The sequence below is a fragment of the Geotrypetes seraphini genome, chromosome 1 (assembly GCF_902459505.1).
Source record: "Geotrypetes seraphini chromosome 1, aGeoSer1.1, whole genome shotgun sequence".
Classification (NCBI taxonomy): Eukaryota; Metazoa; Chordata; class Amphibia; order Gymnophiona; family Dermophiidae; genus Geotrypetes; species Geotrypetes seraphini.
The window spans coordinates 267515545-267542517 of record NC_047084.1 but is presented as its reverse complement, the minus strand read 5'-3'; the positions used below and the strand labels follow the sequence as shown (position 1 = coordinate 267542517).

The 26973-nt window shown below is 40.1% G+C and overlaps 1 protein-coding gene across 7 annotated transcripts in view; it reads left to right on the top strand.

Moving 5' to 3' along the window:
* Positions 1-24102, top strand: part of FGFR3 (fibroblast growth factor receptor 3) — a 135630-nt gene extending 111528 nt beyond the window's left edge. For all 7 annotated transcript variants that reach the window (XM_033951068.1, XM_033951059.1, XM_033951050.1 and 4 more), the window contains 5 exons: positions 6207-6329; positions 9269-9339; positions 14354-14491; positions 19621-19726; positions 22198-24102. In XM_033951068.1, coding sequence (XP_033806959.1) covers positions 6207-6329; positions 9269-9339; positions 14354-14491; positions 19621-19726; positions 22198-22362 — 603 coding nt within the window. In that variant the 3' untranslated portion in view covers positions 22363-24102. The remainder of the gene's footprint in view (positions 1-6206; positions 6330-9268; positions 9340-14353; positions 14492-19620; positions 19727-22197) is intronic.
* The last annotated feature ends 2871 nt before the right edge of the window (positions 24103-26973 follow it).

Below are 26973 nucleotides of genomic sequence, written 5' to 3'. Positions count from 1 at the left end.
GAGAGACTAAGAGGACAGATGCTGACTATGGGGGAGGAAAGGAATGAGGCTATAGAGGGGAGATGCTGGATAGAACAAATAGGGACAAAGATGAAAGGTGGACTTGAAGAAAAAAGAATGTCAAATGGACAGGAGACCCTGTAAAGACAGGAAAAAAACAGAGAAAAGCTGGAGAGAGATACTGGAATGAAAAATAAAATGATCAGACAGCAAAGGTAGACACATTGAAAATGCACATTTCTGATACCTTATTTCAGTTTCTATTTCTCTAGTATTGCGAAACATGCTAAGTCTGATTTCAGCTAGAATATGAGAAAAGGAGATGAAAGTTGAAAAATAGTGAGAAAGAGGATGAAATTTAAGTGGACAGGGGCAGAAAAGAAAAAAAGGAGGAAAAAATTAAAATAAAACAATCAGTATATCAGAGACAGGTGTAGCGAAGGAATGAAACAAGATAGGAGAGATGAGAAAAGCCAAATGGATAGCAGACACTGGAAAGAGAGTTAACAGAAAGACAGAAGAGAAACTGGGACCAACATGATGGAAAAACAAAATGTCCAGACAACAAAGGTAGAAAAGTTGTTTTTGTGTGTGTGTGTGTTTAGATTTATTAATTGGAATATGTTAGCTTTGCATTGTTCAGTGGCATAGCCAGACAGGGCTGGGGACTGGGCGGGCCCAGGGGGCCCAGTGTACTTGTGTTCCTAGGTAGAGAATGACACAGTGACAAATTTTACCCCATCCCCGTGGTAACTATTTTCCCATCCCAGCAAGCTTTTCCTGTCCCTGTCGCAATCCTGCACGCTCTGTTCTCCTCTGCACAGGCCTCAAACACTTTAAAATCATAAGTGTTTGAGGCTTGTGCAGTTAAGGCAGAACTTGCAGGAATGGGACAATGACAAAACTCACAGAGATGGAGAAATTGAGTTCCTGCGGGGATGGGGAAAAATTTGTCCCTGTGTCATTCTCTATTCCTAGGGTCCATTAAAGGATTAATCCTATCCTGCATATATTAAGCCACATTTTAGAACCCTGCAGTCCAGCCACTAAGAACCACCATTAACCTGACTTCAGCCACTAGCTGTCACGATTAAGTAGCGACCACACCCCTACCTCCTCCTTCAGCAGTGTTGCCTCCACGGTATTCCTATCTGGCTTGAGTTGCAAAAGACCTGGTTCAAGGATAGAGCTATGGACTTCTGCATAGTAGGTAGCCACAGGAATGGCCCTGTTCAGAATGCCCTTGTATCGCTCTAAGGTACGGCCACAACTTGAATACTGTGTGCAATTCTCGTCGTCGTATCTCAAAGATATATAACGGAATTAGAAAAGGTACAGAGAAGGGTGACGAAAATGATAAAAGGTTTGGGACAACTTCCCTAGGAAGAAAGGCTCAAGTGGCTAGGGCTCTTCAGCATGGAGAAGAGACGGCTCTGGGGTGATATGATAGAGGTCTATAAAATACTGAGTGGAGTGGAAAGGGTAGATGTGAAACACTTTGTTCATGCTTTTTCCAAAAATACTGGGACAAGGGGAGCATTCGATGAAGCTACTAAGTAGTAGATTTAAAACAAACTGGAGAAAATATTTCTTCACACAACGTGTAATTAAAACTCTGGAATTTGTTGCCGGAGAACGTGGTGAAATCAGTTAGCTTAGTGGGGTTTATAAAAGGCTTGGATAATTTCCTGAAAGAGAAGTCTATAGGCCGTTATTGAGATGGCTTGGGGAAATCTACTGCTTATTCCTAGGATAAGCAACATAGAATCTGTTTTGCTACTTGAGATCTTGCTAGGTACTGGGGACCTGGGTTGGCCACTGTTGGAAACAGGATACTGGGCTTGATGGACTTTCGGTCTGTCCCATTATGGAAGTTCTTATATTCTTAACGTTTAAGAAGTATTTAGTGTTACTTCAGGGAGTACAGAAAAATGGCCAAAGCATGAAAGAAGGGCCGTAAAAGAAAGGAAGATGGGAGAGGAATCGGGAGGGAAAGCAGAGATGAGGAAAACAAGTTATCATCCTTGCAATATAGTAGCCAACATATCCATCACATAATAGCTGGTAAATTTGAGAGGGTACTTTGGAGTCGTGATGTTTTGAAATATGCAGCTTCTAGAAGCCGTGTGGCTTATATATGACCACCCTTCGGTGCTCCTTCTTTCTTACATATTACAAAGGTGTTTATCTTGGTCAGGTAAATCTGTTGTGGAAAAATATCCTCAGAGCTAATATTTTTATTTCTACGTAGGCTTTTAAAAATATTTAGTCTTATAAAATTTATTTCTCTTATTTAACAGGATTTCTCTACCACCTTTTTTTAGGAGATTTTCTTAAGGCGGTGTACAGCAAGAATAAATCAAACATAGGCAATAGACAATTTACAGCCATTAAAATAATCAAATAACTATACAAAGTATGGCGTAATATATACATTACAATGTCAACACAATAACTCAGCCTATCATTTTAATAGACAGCATAGGGTGTAAGCAAAGATGGAACATATAGATAAAGTTAACAGGAGTTCTAAAATAATGGGACAAATTAAAAAAAATGTTGCACATGAGGTCAGAAACATTCTTGAATATCTCGGCTAGGGTAGGAGTGGATAAACATGTTCTACTACAGAATGTGAAGTCGGAAAGAAGCCAACTTCCTCCTGGAAATCCCTAGAATTTGGGGGAAGGAGGGGTTTGACTTACAGAATAAAAACTGCTGAAACCCTGGTTTCCTTGCCAGAAGCTGTAACGAGGTGGCCGGTGAAGAGTCTTTCTAGGGTTACTGATCTCATACAGAGAACAAAACATTTGGCAACAAAGAAACTCCCAGAGTCGGGGATAATTGCAGCCTTCGGGCATCTAGCCGTGAATCAATCCCCCAAAGCTGTAGCCAAGGTCAGAGCAGAGATCGCAGCAGTGAGACAATGCACCAGCATCCTCGTCCTAGGGAAGATCTTGCCATGGGATAATCTCATTTAAAGGTTGCAGAGAATGAATGAAGCAGGGGATGCCATGGGTCTGTTCCAGCATACCTGTCGGCTCTAGCAAACCAAGAGCTGGCCGATGGGGATCGTCTGCCCTGGATGCAGGCAGTGAGGGGGTATGTGGCGTGGTCACAGGGCTGTGGTCCATATGCGTATGGCTGTTGGCTCCACCAGCCCCTGCCCCCTCTGACATCAATATCCTGTTCTGGGGCAAGGGACCAGCAGAGCCAACAACTGCAGCCCCGCGACCACTCCATGTCTGGAGATGGGGGGGGTGTTATCTGCCATGAGTGACCCCCAAGCCAGGTATACCACTACTTACCGGCATTGCACTTGGCTCATGGATAGAGTCAATCCAGAAGAAGGCTACTAAAATGGTGCGTGGTCTTCATCATAAGGCATATGGGGACAGACTTAAAGATCTCAATCTGTCTACTTTGGAGGAAAGGCGGGAGAGGGGAGATAGGATAGAAACATTTAAATAACTATGTGGCGTAAATTCGCATAAATTGAGTCTTTCGTTTGAAAGGAAACTCTGAAACGAGAGGGCATAAAGAGATGATAGGCTCAGGAGTAATCTAAGGAAATACGTTTTTACAGAAAGGGTGGTAGATGCGTGGAACAGTCTCCCGGAAGAGGTGGTGAAGACAGAGACTGTGTCTGAATTCAAGAAGGCGTGGGATAGGCACGTGGGATCTCTCGGAGAGAGGACGAGATAATGGTTACTGCAGATGGACCATTTGGCCTTTTATCTGCCATCATGTTTCTATGTTTTTATGTTGTTTTCTGCTGTCCTATAAAATGCCCACGAAACTACCACACTTGACTGTACACAAGCATTGTTGTGGAGTACTCTGGGATTGAGGGTGTCTTGGACCATGAAGCAAAGTGTATTTTTAAACTGTGTGCGCTGAGTACATGTGAACGCTTCCTGCTGTATGATAAATGGAGCCACTTAAGACACACAAACAAGGAAATAAAATATTAACCTAAAACAACCATCCAGTCAAAAAACTGCAATGCCCAGTTTTGTTATGCTTGTATAGTACATTAAGCACTAGATTTAGTAAATGGTGCTGAAAATAATCCTCATCGAGCGCTTTCTATAAACCACACTCCCAAGTGTGTAAATCCTGATGCATAAGTTTTCATGCTTGTTTTATTTATTTCTTTGTGATTTATTAGCCACCTTTATGAAGAGATTCACCTAAGGCAGTGTACAGCAGGTACAATTTACCATAAAACTTCCAATTTTGTTAAGATCATAACGTTAGTAAATTAACCAAATGTAAGCATAAATAAAGTTAAGAAGGTAAACTTGGAAATGGCAAATTGAAACCTAGTGCTAGGTGTAGAATGCAAAGAAAATATATCGAAAAAACTGCAAACCATTCAAAATGTAGTAGCCAGACTTATTTTCTCAGCAACTAAAGATGACGAAGTGACACCCCTGTACCTCGAACTATACTGACTCCCTTTTGAAGCAAGATTTTTAAACTATGTATACAGATTTTTATTTATTTTTTTATTTTTTTAATTTTCCATGGTAAAACACCAGACTGCATGTTGAATTTAATCAAAATACCACCCAAAGACAAATATAACCTGATCAGCAACCTCTGACCATATAAGAATAAGGTTCCCAAATCCTAGAGCAAGGCTGCCTAAGTTCGGTCCTCGAGATCTACTGGCAGGCCAGGTTTTCTGGATATCCACAATGAGCATGCATGAGAATTTGCATACCAAGAAGGCAGTGCAGGCAAATCTCTCTCATGCATATTCATTGTGGATATCCAGAAAACCTGGCCTGCCAGTAGATCTCGAGGACTGGACTTGGGCAGCCCTGTCCTAGAGGAATCAAATACAAAAATAATCATTCTACAACAGGGATCTCAAAGTCCCTCCTTGAGGACCACAATCCAGTCGGGTTTTCAGGATTTCCCCAATGAATATGTATTGAAAGCAGTGCATGCACATAGATCTTATGCATATTCATTGGGGAAATCCTGAAAACCTGACTGGATTGCGGCCCTCAAGGAGGGACTTTTGAGACCCCTGTTCTACAACCTTTCCATACCTGATAGCAAGATGGTGGAATCCTTTACCAGCACAATTAAAGAACACCCCTCCACCACCAACAACCAAAACTTTTGTAAAGGCCTCAAAACCTATTTAGAAAATATCTTAAGCACCCCACCATCACCACACACAAACAGGCTATGACCACCAGAAACCAAACAAGAGACAAACCACCTCTCCTATCTCGATAGATGACCAAGCTCCCTACAAACCGGGAAAGTGACACCCATACCATCATCCGTAATATCAAGACTATGACACTAGATACAATCAGTCTTTTCTCCAAACCATATTCCATAACTATATGCCTACACAAACCAAGTTATCTGTGTTATGAACCCTAATGAAATAATATAATCCCTGGATATGACCAGATTCTTCTAAATTGTAAATTACATTGAACGCCTTTTGGGGCATATTAACGATCCATTAATAATGTAATGAAAGGACTAGCGTGGTACAGTATCATAAATATAAACATTTAACATTACTGTAGGCCAATCATACAACAAATATGATAAATATCAGAACAGTAGAAATGATCCCAGCATGGAAGAGCATGCAAATAGCATAGAAACGTTGATAGTCTTCTGGCTTTCTACTAGAAATTTGGGGATGCCCCAAGGGTATGCGAATAGTGTGGCCATAAGGTTCAAGTGAGGTACGGTTGCAAGAATTGGTCCCTCTCCATTGTCTTCCTTGTTTGGCCCCAATGCAGTGAGCAGGGTGGAGATGTGTCACAGGACACAATTCCAGCTTGGGAAACTCCTGCAGGAATTGACAGATGTGCATACAAGCGGCTACATTTTTTTTGTCTATTTATACGTCCATTTCAAAATTGTAAATTTATTCTTCAAACACACCACAACCCCAATTAATTTGTAGTATTTAGTTTTTGTAAAAAAAAAAAAAAATTCTATCAAAAGATTACAGGTGTAGACTGGACCCCCTTTCCTGTGGCTGGAAGCCCAACACCATTGATTATATGTATGCGCTATCTCACACCATGCAAGGAAAGACTAATACTTGCGCTAATAAGCTTAGTGTGCTGTGGCATGAAACACAGAAAGTTGTAAATGGCTTCTTATGAGCGGTTTTGATGAACCCAGGGTGTCTGCCATTTGTCATCCTTCTTCTGTAGTGCATTCACCGAGACCTGGCAGCAAGGAATGTGCTGGTGACAGATGATAATGTGATGAAAATTGCCGATTTTGGCCTGGCGCGAGACGTACACAATATAGACTACTACAAGAAGACAACAAACGTGAGTACTATAAATTAAAAATAAAACCCAAATGTTGCCACAAAATAGAAGAGGGCAATTCTGTAGCCAGATGCCTAGAAATAGCCTATTCTATAGAGGGAAGTAGCCACCTTTCTACCTGTTAACACTAGTATTCCATAAAGGAAATATACATGTGTTATTTATGCATAAGACTCTTCCTGGTGCAACTGCAGGTACCTATAAGTAATGGGATGGGATTTGATATACCACCTTTCTGTAGTTGCAATCATAGCAGTTTACATCTTTTACATAAGATCATAAAAATTGCCATACAGGGAAAGACCAAAGGTCCATAAAGCCCAGCATCCTGTTTCCAACAGTGGACAACCCAGGTCTCAAGTACTCGGCTAGATCCCAAGCAGTAAAACACATTTTATGCTGCTTATCCTAGGAATAAGCAGTGGATTTCCCCAAGCCATCTCAGTAATGGCCTATGGACTTCTCTTTTAGGAAATTATCCAAACCTTGTTTTAAACCCTGCTATGCTAAATTATTTCACCACAGGTACTTATTCTATGCCTGGGGCAGTGTAGAATTAAGCAACTTGCCCAGAGTCACAAGGAGCTGCAGTGGGAATTGAACATGGCTCCCCTGGTTCTCAGGCCACTGCACCAACCATTATACTGGCTCACCGACCCATGGTGTGTCAAGGTTAAAGTTGTTTTGTGTTTTATTCATAAGACCCTAAACAATGAAGCCCCTTTAGCTATTGCTTCCTTTCTTCGAATTTATAGAGCTGTGCGGAGCCTATACTCAGCTGACAAGATGCTTTTGGATAGTCCTTCATTTAAACATATTAGATTGGATGTATTTCATTCTGCTTTTTATATTGAAAGCACTAGACTGTGGAACATTTCACCTTTGGAAATAAGGCACATAGGCCCTATAATATATTCAGAAAGCAATTGAAAGCCTTTTTATTCACCCACGCATTCTCCGTTTAATTTATTGGCTCAGTCTGACTGATTTGTAGATGGTTCAGTAGATTTTGGGATTAGTTTGTTGTTTTGGGGTTTTTTTTCTTTGATTTGTGTTTATAATTTTTATTATGTACGTAGTATCGGTTCCCCGTCTAGAATGATAAGAGTGTGGGTTATAACTATTTTAAATAAAATAAAACTAGGCTACTCCTACACTCCATGTACAGTGTCGCATAAATGTGAGTCCCTGTCATGCCATGCTGTGCCCAGGCTCTGCCCAGGTGAGCGCCCACCTGCAAAGCATGGGCTATTAAAGCACTTAGGCGGAAAATTGGCATAACGCATATACATTTTTAGTATTCTAAACATATTTACATATGTAATGCCGCAATAAATGTTAGCACCCTAAATTTTGCCTTTGTTGAAATGTGAACAAATTTAGGATCAGGGCAAACCTAGCAAACATAGATATGCTCACATTATACCTATTGGCCCCACTATTTATTTACCTTAGCCTTGAAGTGACTGCATCTGAGTGATTTCTGGAGCTGCCACAGGTACACTTCAATCAGTGAATATTCTTACAGTGACAGAAACGTGTGAAGGATTCAGCATAATGATAGCAGGCTATCCTATACCCATTCACTGGGGAACTATATAACTTATGAGCTAACACAGCTTATGTGCTGCTTACTCTTGTAAACACTAGGATGCCGCCTAAGCACCATTCTGTACCAACATACATAATTTGTAGAGCACAGAGGGTATGGAAAACAAAGATGGGACTGTTATAATGCCTTTGTATTGCTCCATAGTGTGACCACACCTCGAATACTGTATGCAATTCTGGTCGCCGCATCTCAAAAAGATATAGTGAAAATAAAAACGGTACAGAGAAGGACGATGAAAATTATAAAAGGGATAGGACAAATTCCCTTTGAGGAAAGTCTAAAGCAACTAGGGCTCTTTAGCTCAGACAAAATAATAACAGAGGTCTTTAACTGAGTAGAGTGGAACAGGTAGATGTGAATCACTTGTTTATGCTTTCCAAAAATACTAGGATTAGGGGGGCGATGAAGCTACTAAGTAGTAGATTTTAATCTGAGAAAATTTCTTCACTCAGCATGTAATTAAACTGGAATTCATTGCTAGAGAATGTGGTGAAAGCAGTTAGCTTAGCAGGGTTTAGAAAAAGGTTAGCTAATTTCCTACAAAAAAAGTATTTTAAGTCGTTATTAAGATGGACTTGTGGAAAATCCACTGCTTATTCCTAGGATAAGCAGCATAAAATCTGTTTTACTCTTTGGGATCTTGCCAGGTACTTGTGACCTGGATTGGCCACTATTGGAAATAGGATACTGGGCTTGATGGCCCTTCACTCTGTCCAGTATGGCAACTCTTATGTTTTTATGCTCTACATATGGTCAGAGCATGGTCGGGGCTTTCACTTCTGCACATAATTTACAGGATGCTGTAAGTTATGCACATTCCTGTGGCACTTCCAGCTGTACGGCTGGTGTATGATTGCGCCTAAATTTCAGATGTGTAAATACCCGGTTACACTAATAACTATATTAAGGAATGGAAGTGCCTTTGTTGAATAGATTTTTAGAGCCCCCTATTGGCCACCTGTTAGAGTTGTCCCCTTCTCCAGTGTCTTATGAGATGCCTTTGTCATCTGCTCAAGGCACCAGCATTTGGCATTCTGTCTTTGCTGCCTAAATCTAAAGATATTATTGTAGGACATTATTTTAGGCAGGGTGGTATGTGGGAATCATTTACACCAGAACTGTGCAGAGGGAAGTTTGTGTAGGTTTTTAATCTGCTTTCAGGAGAGATTTGTCACCTTGCACTGTGAGCCTCCCCCACCCAGCCTGAGGCATATGTGACCATTAATGAAAATGTTTCAAACTGGATTAGAATGGAGGATTGAGAGGGTGCCATTGAGGCTGAGTGAATCTGCTGATAGGACATTCCCTTTTGTCTTTCTAATTACAGGGTCGACTGCCTGTGAAATGGATGGCTCCAGAAGCATTGTTTGACCGGGTTTACAATCATCTGAGTGATGTGTAAGTCTTATTCTTTTTTTTTTTTCCAAAATCTCTCATGCTCCTCCTCCCTCTCCCCCCATCTCTGAGGAGGGGGAGGGGGAATCATAGAACAAAAGTATTGGGCACAAGCTCTCCAGTTCAATAGCAAAACAGATGCATGGGGCTTCAAAAAGGACAATCCAAGCTCAATCCAAAGACTAGTCAAATCAGTAGGCACACAGGGAGAGCACCTTTGAATGTGCAGACCTTTTTCCTTGGTATTCAGCCTCATGAAGCCTGGAGCACAGGAAGACCTCTAAATCATCATGGACTAAAGTATTTATTAAAAAAATAAATAAAAAAAGTCACAGAGCATGTCTTAGTCACCACACCAGGACGTTTATAGTGAGCTATATCCACCATAATACTTACAGCAGTGCAAGACTCTTCTTGCCATAGTTTCTTCAGTCTTCATTTATTTTGGAGCATAAGGTGGGACCTTAATTGTCCTTGGTGTGGATCAAAGAACAGTCGTTAGCATGACAAAATTATCAGCTCCATTCAGCTTCTTAATTGGTTTTCTCTTGAATAATTCCCTTGGGGTTTGGTTTTTTTTTTTTTGTAAAGCATAGAAAACTTTAAAAAGGGGAAGCTGTGTTAGTCTTGTGTGAACAAACTGACAGAAGCAGATGGCACTCTATAGACTGACTGGTTTACTGAGGCATGAGCTTTCAATGACCAGAAGTCCACTTGTCAGTTGTGTCTGGTTCTCGAAAGCTCATGCCTCAAATTAATTAAAAGCATAGGAAAGCATATTATTACTGTAGATTTTCCATAGGTGAAGTACCTCTATTTGTTTACATCTTTAATCTGAAACATCACTAAAAATATTTGGCATTTAGAAATGTAACGGGTTTTTGCGAACATGGAGAATTAATCAGGTTTAAGTCATGGGAGTAGTAGTTAGTGACAGGAGTGCAGCTGTCACAGAGGAGGACAACACAGAATCATTTTCCTGTATATGCTACATTTAACCCTTCCCCTGCCTGCTTCAACCTTAACAGACATAGGAATCAATTTAGAGATTTTACATCTATGCAAACATGACAGAATGATGAGCCCTTGAGATATTGCCTAAGCCAATTAATAAAAAAAAATTAAAGCAACGTTACAATTTCTTTGGATAGAAAAATTTGACCTAATAGGAGAAATATTTATTTGCAATAACACTTGCATGCCTAGGGCTGTAAAAGCAGAGTCACACAGGTAACAGGTGGTCTACATGCATGTTACCAGCTGCAGGTTATAGGAAGGCATCTGAGCAAAGCATCTAAAAATATAGGGTGCCCACAAAAACACTCCTTGATTTTTAAAAGGTTACAAAACCAAAATTTATTGGAATATTCTTTCACCCTTGAGGCTACAGTTTCATCAACTCATAAAGTTTAATATGGTATCTGTTGATTACATACACTCGATGTTCACCCTACCTGTTACTCTGCAAACATCAATGCGATGATCGAGCTCGGACCAGACTCTCTGAAGCATATCCGGCGTGATCGCATTTATAGCTTCAGTGATGCGTTCCTGCAGATCATCCATAGTTGCAGGTAGTGGAGGTAACGTCTTTCATGTACCCCCAAAGGAAAAAGTCACAGACAGTAATGTCCGGTGATCTCGGGGGCCATTTGAAGAACACCTGGTCACTTTGTTGCATTGCATTGTCTGAAAGTTGTAAGTTCTACACCAATTGCAGCTTATAAGGGTGAAAGTGGAAGCGATTGTGTAAGATCTTGTTAACCGTGCTTTTTGCAACCTGTATTTGCTGTCATCTTATTTATAAACATATTCCAATAAGTTTTGATTTTGTAACCATTTAAAATTAAGAAGTGTTTCTGTGGGTACCCTGTTAGCGAAAAGGATGTGTTTGGGTAATCTGCAGCCATTTAAAGTGTGCTGATGTCTGCCACATTAGTTCAGTGTCAAAAAAAAAAAATAGCATCAAGTCTGAGGTGGTGTACAAGAAGAGGAGTAAAAAGGAGCAGTGTGTGCCTGGTCTTCAAACGAACCACACTTTAAAAGCAACCAGTCCCATAAAACATTCCAATCAACTGACGTGTCAGTTGACTCGACACAGGCCGTGTTTCGGCTGAATAGCCTACCTCTGGAGGCCTAAAAAAAATTTATAAGAAGAAATAAAACATATTCAATAAAATGTACTAAAATAATGCTACAAAAAGAAATTATGTAAAAGCATATGAATATCAAAAGATACCATACCAGATAATTGCCAAATTCTTGTGAGATGAATGTCGGAACATAAAAAGTACTAAAAGAAAACATTACCAAATTTCCCCATGTATAGGCTGCGGCTTATACATGGGTTTTACAAACATATGCAGTGGGTGCGGCTTCCTTACATGGGCGGCCTATCTAAACAGAATGATGCACACAAATAAAGTGTCCTGCAACTCATCTGATGAGTTGAAGGACACATTATTTGTGTGCATCATTCTGTTTAGGACAATCCCACTCTGTTTTTGTGTATTTAAGTTTTGAGCATGGGTAAGTGGACGCCAGCGCACTCTTTAAGCAGCAGTTGCCAATTGAACTACTACCCATGCTCAGTTTATGGTTTTGTTTCCCCTGTTTTATGCTTTGCGGCCTATCTAAAGACATCGTAGATAAGCCGCCCCATTAGTAAATGAGCCGCGGCGCTACTGGAGCCCTCCCCCCTCCCCCCTGGTACCTTTTAAAAATACCGTAGCTCCCTCGCTGGACAGCTGCCGGCTGCTTCCTCCAACGTTGCGGCTAGCGGTGCAGGGCAGGAGCGATCTTTTCGGCAGCCAGCCTGGCCCCGCACTGCTTCCTCAGTGCCTGGCGTCAGTTCTCGCGAGTCCTGCGAAAACTGATGGCAGGCATTGAGGAAGTAGCGCAGGGCCAGGCTGGCTGCCGAAAAGATCGCTCCTGCCCTGCACCGCTGGCTACGACATTGGAGGAGGCAGCCGTCCAGCGAGGGAGCTGCGGTATTTTTAAAGGTACGGGAGAGTCCAGTAGCGCCACGTCTTATCTAGGATTTTAAAACCGAGAATAGGCGTTTCCTGCGACCTGTACAAAGGAGGGGAATTACGGTAATACATTAAAAATAAAATGCATAACACATAATATCAAACTAATACAGAATTCGATAAAATTTTGTTGATGATCAGTGCAGTAAAAAAAGTGAATCTAGGAGAAGCAGCAAATGTTAACCCAATGAATATGCAGAGATCAAGTGAACATTAATACATTGCAATAGGCAACACACTAGCCTAATAACTTAAACAAGGACTGGTAAAACATTGGTGCCTGGCACATAAGGAACCACTCAGTAGGAGAATAGGTAGAGGAAAATAAAGAGAAATAAAAACCTTGCTCAGAGAAAACCGTTCTTCAGACATGATGAAGTCCAATCAACATCATAAATATGATAGATAATAAAGTAAAGTTGCGCTGAAAGGCAAAGTGTACACAAATGCCTAAAAAACTAACTTTAAGGCTAAAAAGGTCAGTGTTTAAAAATACACTTCTCCCTCCGAATCCGTAGTTTCAGCATCCGTGGATTCGATTATTCACAATTTTCTTTTTAACCCACTTTAATTTTTTGGGCTATTTTTAAGCAACTCTTAGACACCCCCCCCCCCCCCCCCCCAGAGCCTTACCTGGTGGTTTAGCGGGTTTTAGGGGCAGGAGCGATCTTCCTACGCTCCTGCTCCGTGCAGATCACTCGTAGGAAATGGCTGCTGTGAGCTCCTGTCGTAGTCTCTCGAGACTACGGGAGCTCACGGCAGTCATTTCCTATGGGTCAGAACCGGCCCGAATATTATTCGCAGTTTTTTCATATTTGCGGGCCAGCTCTGCCCCTAACCCCCATGGATATGGAGGGTGAAGTGTAGATCTGAAGACAAACCATGCCACAATGAGGCTAATGAACACAATGCAATCAAAAACATGTGTTGACATAATAAACTGAAATGGTTATTGTGAAATAATTGTGATAACAGCGTATGCATCAAAAAAATAAATAATAGGACACAAGTTGGGGACAGCAGAATAAAAAGCCAGATGGTTCAAACTAAAACTCAAGCTGCATGTTATCAAACAAAAGCTGCTGTTTAAAAAGAGTGTCAAGAAGAGGACCCATCTTGACAGTTTTCTCATCCCCCCTGACCCCGCCCCTAAACAATTGCTGGTAGTCTAGCAACTCCTGACTCCATTTCCCATTTCCTAACCCCCACAATAAAAGAGCATCCCTGGTAGTATACCTGTTTCCCCAGAGCCCACCCCCTGCGCCTCAGAGACTAGACAGGCAGAAACAATGTCCACTCACTCCACGATCCAAAATGGCAGCGCTTAACCCCTAGTGTACTGCTATTTACATAAACTTGTATTCCGTATGTTTACATGGGCAAGTGGGCACCCAGTCATAGGAATTCCCATTTACTGTCCATTTAGTGCTATCTAGCATTATCAATCTTGGTTCTTAAAACCTTTTTCCACACTATTATTTTCTCATATTTATCTTCTGCCAATGTCATATTTCTCATAGCTTTTGCTGTGCTGTTTGGTATTAGTAACACACAGTTTTTTAGCCTTTCCCCTCCTGGTCTGTTTAGCCTTCCTGTAGCCAGCAGTTCCTATTGGTTCAGCCAATTAGAGGTCGGGAGAATTGCAGGTTTCCAGCTCAGTGAAGCTATGTGTGAGTAATTTGATTAGTTCCATTGAGCGGAGCTGGTGGAAGGCCTGACAAAGAGCTTGGATTAATAAATGGGCCATCACTTATCTGATTAAATGCTCATTTCAATTTCACACTCAGTAGCCAGGATTTCATTTTACTATTGAGTGGAAGAGCAAAGATAACCCAAATTACTAGTATAAATAACCTAGGCAATTAATTGTGCTGTTAATGACTGTTAGTTATGCATGGTTGCATGCAAATGAAAATACAAATGGACATGTTGGTGGCAGGTGGAGAGGAACTCTAATTATTGAAATATCTGTGTTGGATTCCCAGCTGGTCTTTCGGAGTGCTGCTGTGGGAGATCTTCACATTAGGAGGCTCACCATACCCAGGAATCCCAGTGGAAGAACTCTTCAAGCTCTTAAAGGAAGGCCATAGGATGGACAAGCCAGCAAACTGCACACATGAGCTGTGAGTGACCATGTGATCTTTCCTCATTGTAAAGATGTGCACTTTCTCTGTTTCCCCCTATTAAGGGTATGCAGTATAAATGGGTTCTAGAGAGGCACCTAAGATTTGGGACAGCTTAATGCTTAACAATATTTTTTCATTGACACTTTTTTTAAATTTGGGGACATGTTTGGTGATCCTAATGTAAAATATTAAGTACACATAGGGTTACCAGATTTTACTCACGTAAAATCTAGACCCAAGGCCCCACCCACAGGCCTACCCAGCCCCACCCGTTATGCCCAAATCACATCCCATTATGCCCCAGCCTTAGCCCCCCCAGCCCCGCCCTCTCAACCTGTTCTCATCATTTGGACTTGCCGGGGGGGGGCATCTGCGCATGTGCAGATGCAATGTGATGACATCACATGCATGTGCATGACATCACTGCATTGCTTATGCACAGGTGCCTCCCCTCCCCCCCCCACAACGCGGTCCCCTGGTAGAAGCTTTTCAAAACTCAAAAATAGTGCTAGGTTTTAAAAAGCTACCTGGATGTCTGGATATATCCTCTAAAAAGAGGACATGTCCAGATAAATCCGGATGTCTAGTAACCCTAAATACACATCTAGAAATATTGTAAGAATTATTTTAACTATTGTGTGATTTTCCCAGCTTCTGTGCTGGCTCTTTATAGGTGATCCACCTTGAATCTAATGGGGTGACAACAGAATACAAGTGTCATGATAAAATTAGATTAACCTAGATCTTTCATGAGTGTTAGAAGACCCAACATTAAAACGGGGTCTAAAAGATTGTAACAGGCAGAAAATGGGGCAGATTCGGTGGTCCTTCTAGTCCTTAGCTACCACCATATTTTCCTGCATGAATTTGTTGGGCATAAATGTGGATAGGGGAAATATATAAGGCCAGTGACTGAAGTTTTTTGTTCTTCAGCTTCTCTGAGTTTGTCTGTGATCTTTATTGGCCTTTTACACTTGAGCTGCTTTTCAGTACTTTGTTAGAAGCACTGCCATGACATGCAAAAGACCCAGTAAGAGGGTAAATTTTAACAGGTCACCTAAGTTAGGAGGCTAAGAAGGTGCCTGTTTTGAGCCTATTTTATAAAGATACGCGAGTACCAAATAGTATTACAGAAGCAGTCAAAATTGCTGTTAAAATGCATCTGCTGGAGAGGGGTATAAATGTAAGTGAATAAAGTCCGCACATAGACAAGTTTCTTGTAATCCACTCGCGTATTTCATAACTCATGCCTGTGCTCTGCCCAAACTCCTTCCCTGAATGTCTACACTGCTTCGATGGGACAGGCTGCCCTTACACCGTATTTTTTGTTTATGAACTTTTAACACACATGAAACACGCTTTTTGATATAACATGCATGAGACATGCTTCTAACACACTTGTATCAATGCTACCAGCACCTCCAGACCTACCGTTAAATTTGGAACGTTAAAAGCCAGCGCTTCATTTTGTGTATCAGGCAAGAGTGCTCATTTTAATACATTTCATAACAATTATCCAAGGCTGCCACAAAGCATGGAAAAGACTGCAATTAGCCAATTTGTGCATCGGTAGCTGAAATACTTTGACACTAAAGATCTGGTTTAGAGTCGATTGTTAAAGGCACAGTAAGCTTAGAGCATTGGGACCTAAGTTTGGCGCTGTTGGACACAGCTTTTCCTTGCCCAATAAAAGATGCATTGCTCTTGTCCTTGTTGGGAACAGAAAATGAAGTTCGATAGAGGAAACTCCTCCAATAGGCATGCAATGAAATGGTAGTAAAAATCCTTTGACAGGTTGAATAACCTGGGTACACCTGATTAATTCATAAGTTTACTTAGATGTGTGGGTGCATAGAAAACCACATTAAATCACTGTCTGAGTCTAACCCCCTCTTCTACAAAACCGCGCTAGCGTTTTTTTAGCACAGAGAGCCGCGCTGAATGGCCCACACTGCTCTCGACGCTCATTGAGTTCCTCTGAATGTCGGGAGCAGCGCGGGCCATTCAGCGCGGCTCCCCGCTCTAGAAACCACTAGTGCAGTTTCGTAGAAGAGGGGATAAGTGTCGTAGCTCTGATGAAAATTTCAATTCCTAAATGTCTATATAACAGGGCCTGACTAAGCAGTGAGAGAGACTTGTTAAGGGATGCCTAAACCTATCTAGTTCAATGTTATATTAAATAAGGTAATTTATGTGCCAGGATGGAAAGATCAGGGTATAATGGTAGATAGAAAACTGAGTACTGACAAACCTAGAATCCTGTGGTATGGTATCTCTCTCCTGTCTCATGGGTCTGCCAGTTGTATTAATATTACATAGTAACATAGTAAATGACGGTGGATAAAGACCGGAACAGTCCATCCAGTCTGTCCATAAGTTATACCCATTAAAAAATACATGATTAAATTAATTTGTCTCTTCTTTGATATTTCTGGGCCTTAGACTGTAAAGTCTGGTATTGTCCTAGGTTCCAAATGTTGAAGTTGCCATCTAAGCTCACTCCAGCCTATCCAACCATCCCGTTGTTTGCAGGATATCTACCATAAAGTCTGGCCAGTAACATCCTCATGTTCCTGATTAGTGGAGTTCCCATTGATGCCCACCCAGCCCATTCTACACCGAATCACCACATATGGAACACAAACTGTGCAGGCCTGTCCAATACTGGCCTTAGTTCTTTAATTCACATCCTTTGTTTTCTAGAGATCCTCTGTTTACCCCATGCTTTTTAAAATTCTATCACCGTTTTTCTCTCCACCACTTCTCTCGGGAGGGCATGCCAGACATTTACCACCTTCTCTGTGAAGAAGAATTTCCTAACATTGCTCCTGGTGCTTAACTGCCTCCTGCTTTGTCGTGGAATAGCCATTGGGTGGTTTTGTCAGAGCAGAAGTCAGCTGCCACCCAGTAAGTGGTTAGGTGGCAGTATGTATATTTTGGAAGTTCTGATTGGCAATTCCATGTAGGATGTGGCCTGAAGGTTCCAGCTGTGTGGGTGCTTGAGCCTTTCCTCCCCACTAAATATTGAGTAAATGCCTTCCCTTTCCCAGAATGCAGTGTTAAGTGTTACTAGAAAAATAAGAAATATTTCTTTTGGTTCATGTATGATTTGTGGGGCTTAGAGTTCCTTAACCTTTCAGTTTCTGAAATCCTTTACGGAGATCAGACACCAGAGTTGGTAGTCATCTGCCATCCTGTTGTTTGTTGCATATATATCTCTGTACAGCTGCAGATGGAAAGTCAGGGCCATAATTGCCTGAAGGCCACATCAATGCAGATCAGTCTAACACATTCTGTGTGTGAGGCGTAAAAGGCCTTGTACCATAAAAGGTCATCTTTCCAAGAAACAAAATAAGAAATTCAACCTTCAAGGTCTTAAGTTCCATGTGAGTGTCTGCACTCCCTTGTCTAATTTATGGATTTGATTGCATGCTCCCAGTTATGCTTTCTTTTTTATCTTCGTGTAGAAGTATGCACACATACACATTGCAGATCTCTCCTCCACTCTAAAAATCAGAGGGCAAATGGAAGGCTTGTGCTGGTAGAGGTGAACTATAATGTGCCCTTTCATTTAAGTAAATAAGAACATAAGAATTGCCATGCTGAGACAGACTGAAGGTCCATCAAGCCCAGTATCCTGTTTCAAACAGTGACCAACCTAGGTCCCAAGTACCTAGCTAGATCCCAAGTAATAAAGCAGTGGATTTCCCCAAGCTATCTCAATAATAGCCTATGGACTTCTCTTTTAGGAAATTGTCGAAACCTTTTTAAAACCCTGCTAAGCTAACTGATTTCATCACATTCTCCAGCAACAAATTCCAGAGTTTAATTACACATTGTTTGAAGAAATATTTTCTCCAGTCTGTTTTAAATCTACTACTTAGTAGCTTTATCGCATGCCTCCTAGTCCTAGTATTTTTGGAAAGAGTAAACAAGCGATTCACATATACTCTTGCCACTCCACTCAGTATTTTATAGACTTCTATCATATCACCCCTGAGCCGTCTCTTCTCCAAGCTGAAGAGCTCTAGCTGCTTTAGCCTTTTCTCCATAGGAAAGAAGTCTTGGCCCTTTTATCATTTTTGTCACCCTTTTCTATGCCTTTTTTAATTCTACTACATCTTTTTATAGATACAGCATCTAAAATTGCACACAGTATTCAAGGTGCAGCAATACGAGGGCATTATAATATTTTCAACTTTGTTTTCCATTCCTTTCCTGATAATTCCTAACATTCTATTTGCTTTCTTAGCCGCTGCCGCACATTGAACCGGGCAATTTAACGTATCCTCAACGATGACACCTAGATCCTTTTCCAAGGGCAGTAACTTGTAAATGGAACCCTGCATCACATAGTTCAGGTTCTTCCTTCCCACATGCATCACTCTGCCATTTTGCCCCCACCTGTGCTTCACCCATAAATATACCCCTTGCATTTTACACATTATGGACTAGATTCAGTAAATGGCGTTCAAAATTTGGCACAAAAAAAATCGGCGAGGAACAGTATTTTATAGTTCCAGGATTGGTGTCCTTTAGAGACTAGCACTAGGGTTGACATCTGCACTTAACCTTTGGGCGTGAGGAGTTACAATAATTGAAGCAAAGAGTAAATCCTGACGACACAAGTTAGGCATGGATCCCCCGAATTTCTTTAATGCGCACATTTTAAGGAAATGCCCCGGCCTGCCCCTCCTATAACCACACCGCCTTTGCGGAACCGCATGGACATACTTAGGCACTATTCTATGCATGGATGTGTAAGTGTGTTTGTGTGGATCTGCCATTTCTGCCTGTTTTGGCGCCCTACATTCATTAGAATGCTTTTCTGTGCCAAAAATGCGATACGGAAGTAGCACCTAACATTTGATGCTATATATAGAATTTCCCCCTAAGCCACACATTTATCTTTGTGGACTATCACTTAATTATCCAGCAATCCCCTTCGCAAGTAAATGTACTCTTTATATTTTACGTGATTTTGTGGCACATGAACATGGCTCCCTGTGATAGAATTGTCCATATCTGTTTGATAGCCTTGGGTGGAGTCCATCTTTGTGTGTAAGTCGACAGCGCTGCAGGAAATGCTAGCAGAAGGCTTAAACATCTATGTCTGTCTTGTTCAGGTATATGATCATGAGGGAGTGCTGGCATGCAGTGCCCTCACAAAGACCAAACTTCAAGCAGCTAGTTGAAGACTTGGATCGGGTACTGTCAGTAACATCAGTTGATGTAAGTATGTTCTAAAGCCTCTTTGGCTGAGCAGAAGAGAAATAAATGGCTATAGATCTGCTTTCTTAATATTCACCACCTTGTACCCTCTCAATAATGGCAACAAAGTCATGGGACCAGCATTCAGAGCTTCAATGAACCTTTTGGAAATATTTCACTCCCCAGACTACATAAAGCTCTGTAGAGAGAGGCTAGAAGTATCTGACCCGCATAAAACCTTTTTTTTTTTTTTTTTTTTTTTTTTTTAAATTGTAGGGGGTTGTTATTCTTAATCTCCCTATCACACTTTGCCAGTGCTACCAAGCCTTGCACCCCTTTCACTAGTAGAGGGGGATGTGGGGGGATGGCTCAGTACATCAGCACAGAAATACAGAAAGGGTGATAGGTAGAGTAGTAGCTGCATTTGATTTTCAAAAAATCTGGAAAAAAACTAGACCAGTGTTTCCTAGACTTGCGGAAAACTGGAAAAGTTGAACTCAAACCACGATTACACCTATGTGCTTGACGTCCGATAATATCCCTAGTGAGTAGACTGGTAGAGGTAATTGATAATGAACAATCATATTCTGTTTGTGCCTTTGATCAGTCAAATATTGATCTGAGTCAATATTCAGCCACTGTTGTCAGCATTTTTTTTTTTATTTTATTTTTTTTTAGATAGCACTGGCTATGATGGTCAAAAATTACCCCAATATTCAACACCAGACCTTATCCAGACAGCGGCAATATTCAGTCTGCTAGTCAGTCATTTTGCTTCCTAGACGTGCAGGGATGGAGAGGTGGGAGGAGTCGACCAGCTATCAGTGAAAGTCAGTGTGTGGTGCTGCCCTAAGTTTTCCGGTTAGCAGACTGCATATTGCCACTACCTGGATGAGTTCCAGGATCACTGATATTGCTCCCAGGCACTATGCAAATGTGGTAAATTCTCAAAAGTTTGTGTCGCGTCTTTAAAATGGAATGTATTATGGCTATACAGCGGGGGCATTATAAGAAGTTTCTGGATATTTGGGAGCCATTGACAAAATTTTGCAAAGAATGATTGTTGAAATTGGCCCTTGATCATGCACGTCCAGGGTGGGAGGGGGGCTGGAAAATATTTTTAATTTGAGTGCAATTTTTGAATATGAATATGGGGGGGTGATATATGTATTTGTCATGGATTGCAATTTTGATTGAATTTAGTGTAATATGATTGTATACTATTGTTGCACTTATTTTTGGCTTCAAAATGAATAAAGATATTTAAAATTAAAAAAAAAAAGTCTGTCAAAATTTAAGCACCAGGATAATGTACACTACACACAAATTCTAGCATTTATTTATTTGACTTTTTTCGCCCATCCTCCCAAAGGAGCTCAGAACTTTCCCAATCTGTCCTGGGTGGGCTTTCAAGATTATCTAATGTACCTGGGTTAGTTGAGGATTAAGTAACTTGCCCAGGGTGCCGGATGACAGTTGTGCGCACAACGGCAGTTGCACACCTAAATTTAAACATGAGCACTTGAGCCAGTTCAGTGGCTGTTGTAAATTCCCACACCTAACCATAGGCAGTCGGGCTTGTAAATGCTAGTAATGTATAACCTGTGTGCATAACTTCCTGATATCCCTGACCTGTCAATGCACCTCCCAGGTCTATACTCCCCTTTTGAAATTGGACACGTAACTGCTAATTGGTGCCCATTAAGGCTAATACCTGGCCTTATTCTATAAATAGTACGTGCTAATTTATATCTTAGTCATAAATTTGAATGCACAAGAAATACAGAATAGAGGGCTAGTGATGAGGAAGTTTTTAAGGATGTTCAGGGGCAGTCTCCAAGCAAGTACTATTGAATATTAACCCATTTGTTCATCAGGTTATTTTGTAGTTTATCTAGCAGGGATGAAAAATAATATTTCTAGATTGCGACTCTTACAGAACACTGCAGTGAGATTGATCTATGGCTTGAAAAAAATATGATCACGTGTCTCCCGTTTATCGTGACTTACATTGGCTACCTGTGGAGGCCCATATCATATTCATGTTTGGTTATATCTATTATAGAATTATAATAGATATAACCCTCATATCTATTAGATGTATTTACAGTCTCTAATTCTAAATACTCTCGTAAAGCTTGTGCTTTTTTCGTCTTCCCGTCAGTGAAGGGTTGCAGATTTAAAAGATGTCATGAATGTACATTGTCATATCAGGCTGCTCTCTGAAATAAACATTTTAAGTAACTATTCTCTGCATCTATCTCATACTTGGACTTCAGAAGGCATTTAAAGACCTACTTATTCTCTAGATTTCTGGGTAATTTATTTTTTTTTTAATGTTCTATTTGTGATTTATGTTAATCTTATGTAAACTGCATAGATCCTCACGGTTATGCGGTCTATAAGTTGATGTTATGTTATGTGGTATCCTTTGCTGGAGTACAGTATCCTTTGGCAACCATTTATATGTATTTTTCTGTTTTCTCTTGCAGGAGTATCTGGACCTTTCTGTGCCATTTGAGCAGTACTCGCCTGGCTGCCCAGACAGTCACAGCAGTTCCTCTTTGGGGGATGACTCGGTGTTCGGGCACGATCTCCTGCCCGAAGAGCCCTGTCTTCCCAAGCACCAGCCATACAATGGCATCATCCAAACATGAGGACCAACACAAATACCACTTCTGGTATCTGGGTTTAAGGCCGTTGGACCGAGCATATTGAAGGACAGACCGAAGCAAAACTGCCCAGTAATTCATGAACTTTTTCTGTTGAGCCGTAGTTTTGGTTTTGTTTCATTCTTGGGGGAACTTTTATTTGCTGTATAAGAAGTCAAGAAGCACTGTTTGGCCTGAAGGAACTAATCTCTTGCCAAGATATATATTATATACATATTATATATAGTAAATATATATTTTTTTGAAAGCAGAATGTTTTATCTAGGGGGTTTAGACCTCTAGTAATGTACTATAGAGTACCAGAGTTACCGTTCTGTGCCTGCAATGCGAAAAGGATAAGAAGAATTTCTTTGAAATATGTGGGTGGTGTTTTGTTTTTGTTGTTGGTTTTTTTTTTTTTTTTTGAGAATGTAAACTGCTTCCTTAATGCAATCTGTACGAGAACCTTTTTGATGGAGCTAAAGGGCTTCATTGCCTTCAGGGATATATATTTTTTTCCCAGCCTCTGTGATTTAATTTAATTTTTTCTAAATTGCTGTAGATTTTATAATATATTTAAAGTAAAAAAAAAAAACCACCACAATGGTCATCTTGCAAAAGGTTAAAAAAAGGGCATTTTATTTTTATTTAATAAAATAATAGATTGAAACTGAAATCTCAGCCAGCCTTGAAGAAGTAATTGGGTGCACTGGCAAGCGAGAAATCCATAGAGTGGTCTCCACTTGACCAGAATCTATGCTGCAATCATTTGTAACGACTTGATTTGGATGCAGAGAAGCAACTCTTGTCAAACAGAATGATCCAGAGGCATCAGAAGGAAGCTGTAGGATGGCACCTTGCAGTTACTACACCCTGAATCCCATGGTTCAGAGGAATGGAAAGAAACCAGGTTGGTGCACCTGGATTGACATAGCCTCACTAATTGAACCCTTCAGATTACTTGTAGTATTCTGTCACAAAGGACCCGGAAATGGAACTGCAATGTTTCATTGCATGTAATGGGAGTTTGTAGGCAGGGCAGGATAGGATTAATTCTGATGGGTCCTAGGTGAGAAGACAAATTGGGGCCCCCATCCTTAATGTAAATACATTGCAAAACTGGCAGAAGAAGAAAAAACAGGTAAAAAGTGCTGAGGGGGTTAGGGAGAATAGAGAGAACCTCTTTGAGCAGCAGTGACTGTGGTTCCATGGTCCTCTCCCATACCCTTCTTTCTTCTATCCAGTTGACTTAATTAGAACAAACTTTTGCCTTGGAAGCCATAAATTAGTACCTCTAAGAGGCCCCTGTTAAACATTTGGGCCCTAGGCACATGCCTAATTTATCTAGGCCTTAATCCTGCCCTGTTTGGAGGTAGTAAAATGTGTTTAGAATCATCATTCTGTACTTCACTTCTTGTTTCACAGTTAGAGGTTTACACTAGTCAGCAGGGACCTGGAAACAAGCTACAGGTACCTGAGGGCAAGCGCCTTTCATTTATTTCAAAAAGGTTTATTCCAGAAAACAGTATAAATATATAAATATGCATACATAGTGTGTATATTTAAAAAAAAAAAAAAAAAAGTAAATTAAAAGGAAAGCTTATTATGATCCTAGGACTTGATAAGAGGGTCCTGAGAATAAGAGTGTTACGATCGAGAGAGTAAAGCCGATCTAGGTCTTAAGAGAATTGTTTATATCTTCACAGTTTTGTTTTAAAAATTGTTAATTGGTTTAACATGTATATTTGTAAAGTTATTTATAGACTTTAACATATATTGTCCTTGGTTTAAATAGAATAGCATTACTGTAAACTTAATTTCACAGATTATAAGTTTTAACTTATTAATGGTTGAGAATAAACTATATTAATCTTTTTGTGTGTGTGTTCATGAGAAACACTGGCCCTATGCAAATGCAACAGGTCTATCTCTAGATAGGGATATAGAGTTGAAATTTTGCCCTGCAGTTGTGGGCACCATAGAAATAACAAATCGACACATCCTTCTAACAAGCCAGGACTAAGGAGCTTAGATAAGTGAATAGTTATTCAAGATAATCTGTGTCTTGTTTTTATGTGAGAGGAAAGGCACAGCCTAAAGTGTGTTCATTTTTCAACCCTTGCAACAAAAATACTGGGACCCACTTCAAACCTTTTTACACAGCCACCTGGCACAATATACACTGCTAAAGGCCTAAATAGGCCCAAATGAGCTCACCAGGGCCCAATAAGTCTTTCCAGGATTTAAAGCCTCTCCATGCAGGCTGGAAGTTTTGAATATACTCTTGTGTGTCTAAGGAAAAGCAGTGGTGACAGAAACAAAACTATGTGAAATTTAAAAACAAAAACCCCCCGCTATTGCATAATAGAGGCATTATTTATGCCCATCCAGTCAGGGTGTCTGTTCCAATCTGTGAGCAAATAGGTCATCAGTAACCTATGGAAAAATAATTTATTTTTCTAGCAATCTCATGTAATACACACACATTTTAATATTGCTTTATTCTGGATTGCAGTGAAAGTAGTTCATTATTTATCAGTGGCTCAGTTAAAATGAGTGGATGGAGCGAGCAGGGAAAATGGAGGCTTTCTTGTGGTGAATGATACATTTTCGCTTTCAGTTTTTCTTGCTGTTTGTTCATCATTTTCAGGTTTCCTTATGGTTGACATAATGTACGTATCATACATGGCAGTGATAAACATGGACTTAAATAATGCCGTGGTTGACCCCCTCCCATCTCCCTATCTCTGGGACATAATTAGGAAGAAGACATAATGCACAAAGGAAAGATGGCTATAAGAATATTAATGTTTTATAGGAAGGTGCAATAATTTTATGTTCCCTTTACTTGATGTGTAGGCGAGAAGACTGCATGTAAAATTACATGGAATTTTACATGCCTCTGTGCCAAATTTTGGAAAGCCCTTTGTCAGATATAAGGGATGCTAGTATGGTACAAACTAAGTAACCAGGTTTAGAACCTTCTTCAAGCATAATTAATTTTTTTTTCTTCACTAGTGTAAATGTGATCAGTTTATTGGTGGCGTCTTGTGGTTTTCTATCAACATACCATAACACGTCTACTCTCCATAGTCCATTCAGAAAATGGTTGTTTCATGTTCAGGCCTTTTTTGCCCCGAGAGTGTGGCACCATGAAGCTCTTATGTTTAAAAATAAATAACATTTAATTTATAGTTTGGATGCTTTTGAAGAAAATAAATTTCTGTAGTTGTTGGGTGTTCTGAAAATTTAAAGAATGATGGTATTTTCTTACAAAGGCTTGTTATATTAATGTACATTCCAAGTACCTTAAACCATTGCTTTTCCAGGACTGAAAAAGAATTGTACAAATTTGTGCATGATTTAAATGTTACTAGATATATAAATATATAATTTATTGAGTTTTTACAAGATGTATCTCTTGTAGACTTGTTCAATTTAACATTTTCATATACATTGCTTTGTATAGTTTTATAGCCTGAATTGTTACCTTTAAAAAAAATTATATTAAAAAAGAAAAAACTTGACTTTTTTTTATATATATATATTTTATACTGCTGAAATTACATTCCACAGATAGCTGGGTTTTGTTTTGACAAAAGGCATGTTCTTTTGTTTTTTTTTTGTTTTTTTTGTATTTCTAAATCAGACAGTAACCGTAAAGGTGTGAAATGAACACAGAAGCAAACATGCTGTGCTTTTGTTAACATGGCAAAACTTAATTTCTATCAAACAATAAAAACAAATCTGAGTTAAGTGTATTCTTTTTGTTTTGCTTTTGGGGGGGAGTTATTACAGGAAACGTTATCGTTGCCACCCCAACATTCAGCAGGTCTGGTGCAAACATATTAGATGCCCTAGGACAGTGGTTTCAAACACGCGACCCAGGGGCCACCTGCGGCCCACCGGGTACTATTTTGAGGCCCTCCAATATGTTTAGCATAATCATAAAAATAAAAGAAAACAGTTTCTTGATCATATGTCTCTTTAGCTATTCATGACAATATTATTATTATTATTATTAAGACTTAGCCAAAAGGAAAGATTTATTATTATTATATTTATTAATTTTCAAAACAACCAACCAAGAATAACTTGTACAGAAAGCAAGATTAGCAGTTACATGTACATCAAGAAAATCATAAAATAACATAAAGATAAATCGCAGCTAATATGCTCAAATCCTCAAATTATAAGATCCAAGGTATACTTTAGTGAGAAGAAAAAGAATTGAACTTAATGTACATTCTTAAGCATGTGGGATCCCTTAGAGGGTTAAGCCAAGGGAACCTGTCACCAGGAGTGGGATCCCTAGGATAGTAGACTTGGGGGTGGGTCAGTAGAGTGGGCAGACCTGATGGGCTATGGCCCTTATCTGCCGTCATCTTCTATGTTTCTATAATAATGGCTGTAGAGCTGAGTACAGAAGCTAATCTATAATCCAGGGTTTAAGATTTTTCTGCCTCCAAACGGGATAACGCTAAGAAAGAGGTCAATTGAATAGGCTCAAAGAAAACATATTTAACTGTATGATGCACTATACACTTACAAGGGTGTCGTAAATAAAAAGTAGCACCTAAAGAAACAACACCTGGTTTCAACAAAAGAAATTCATGG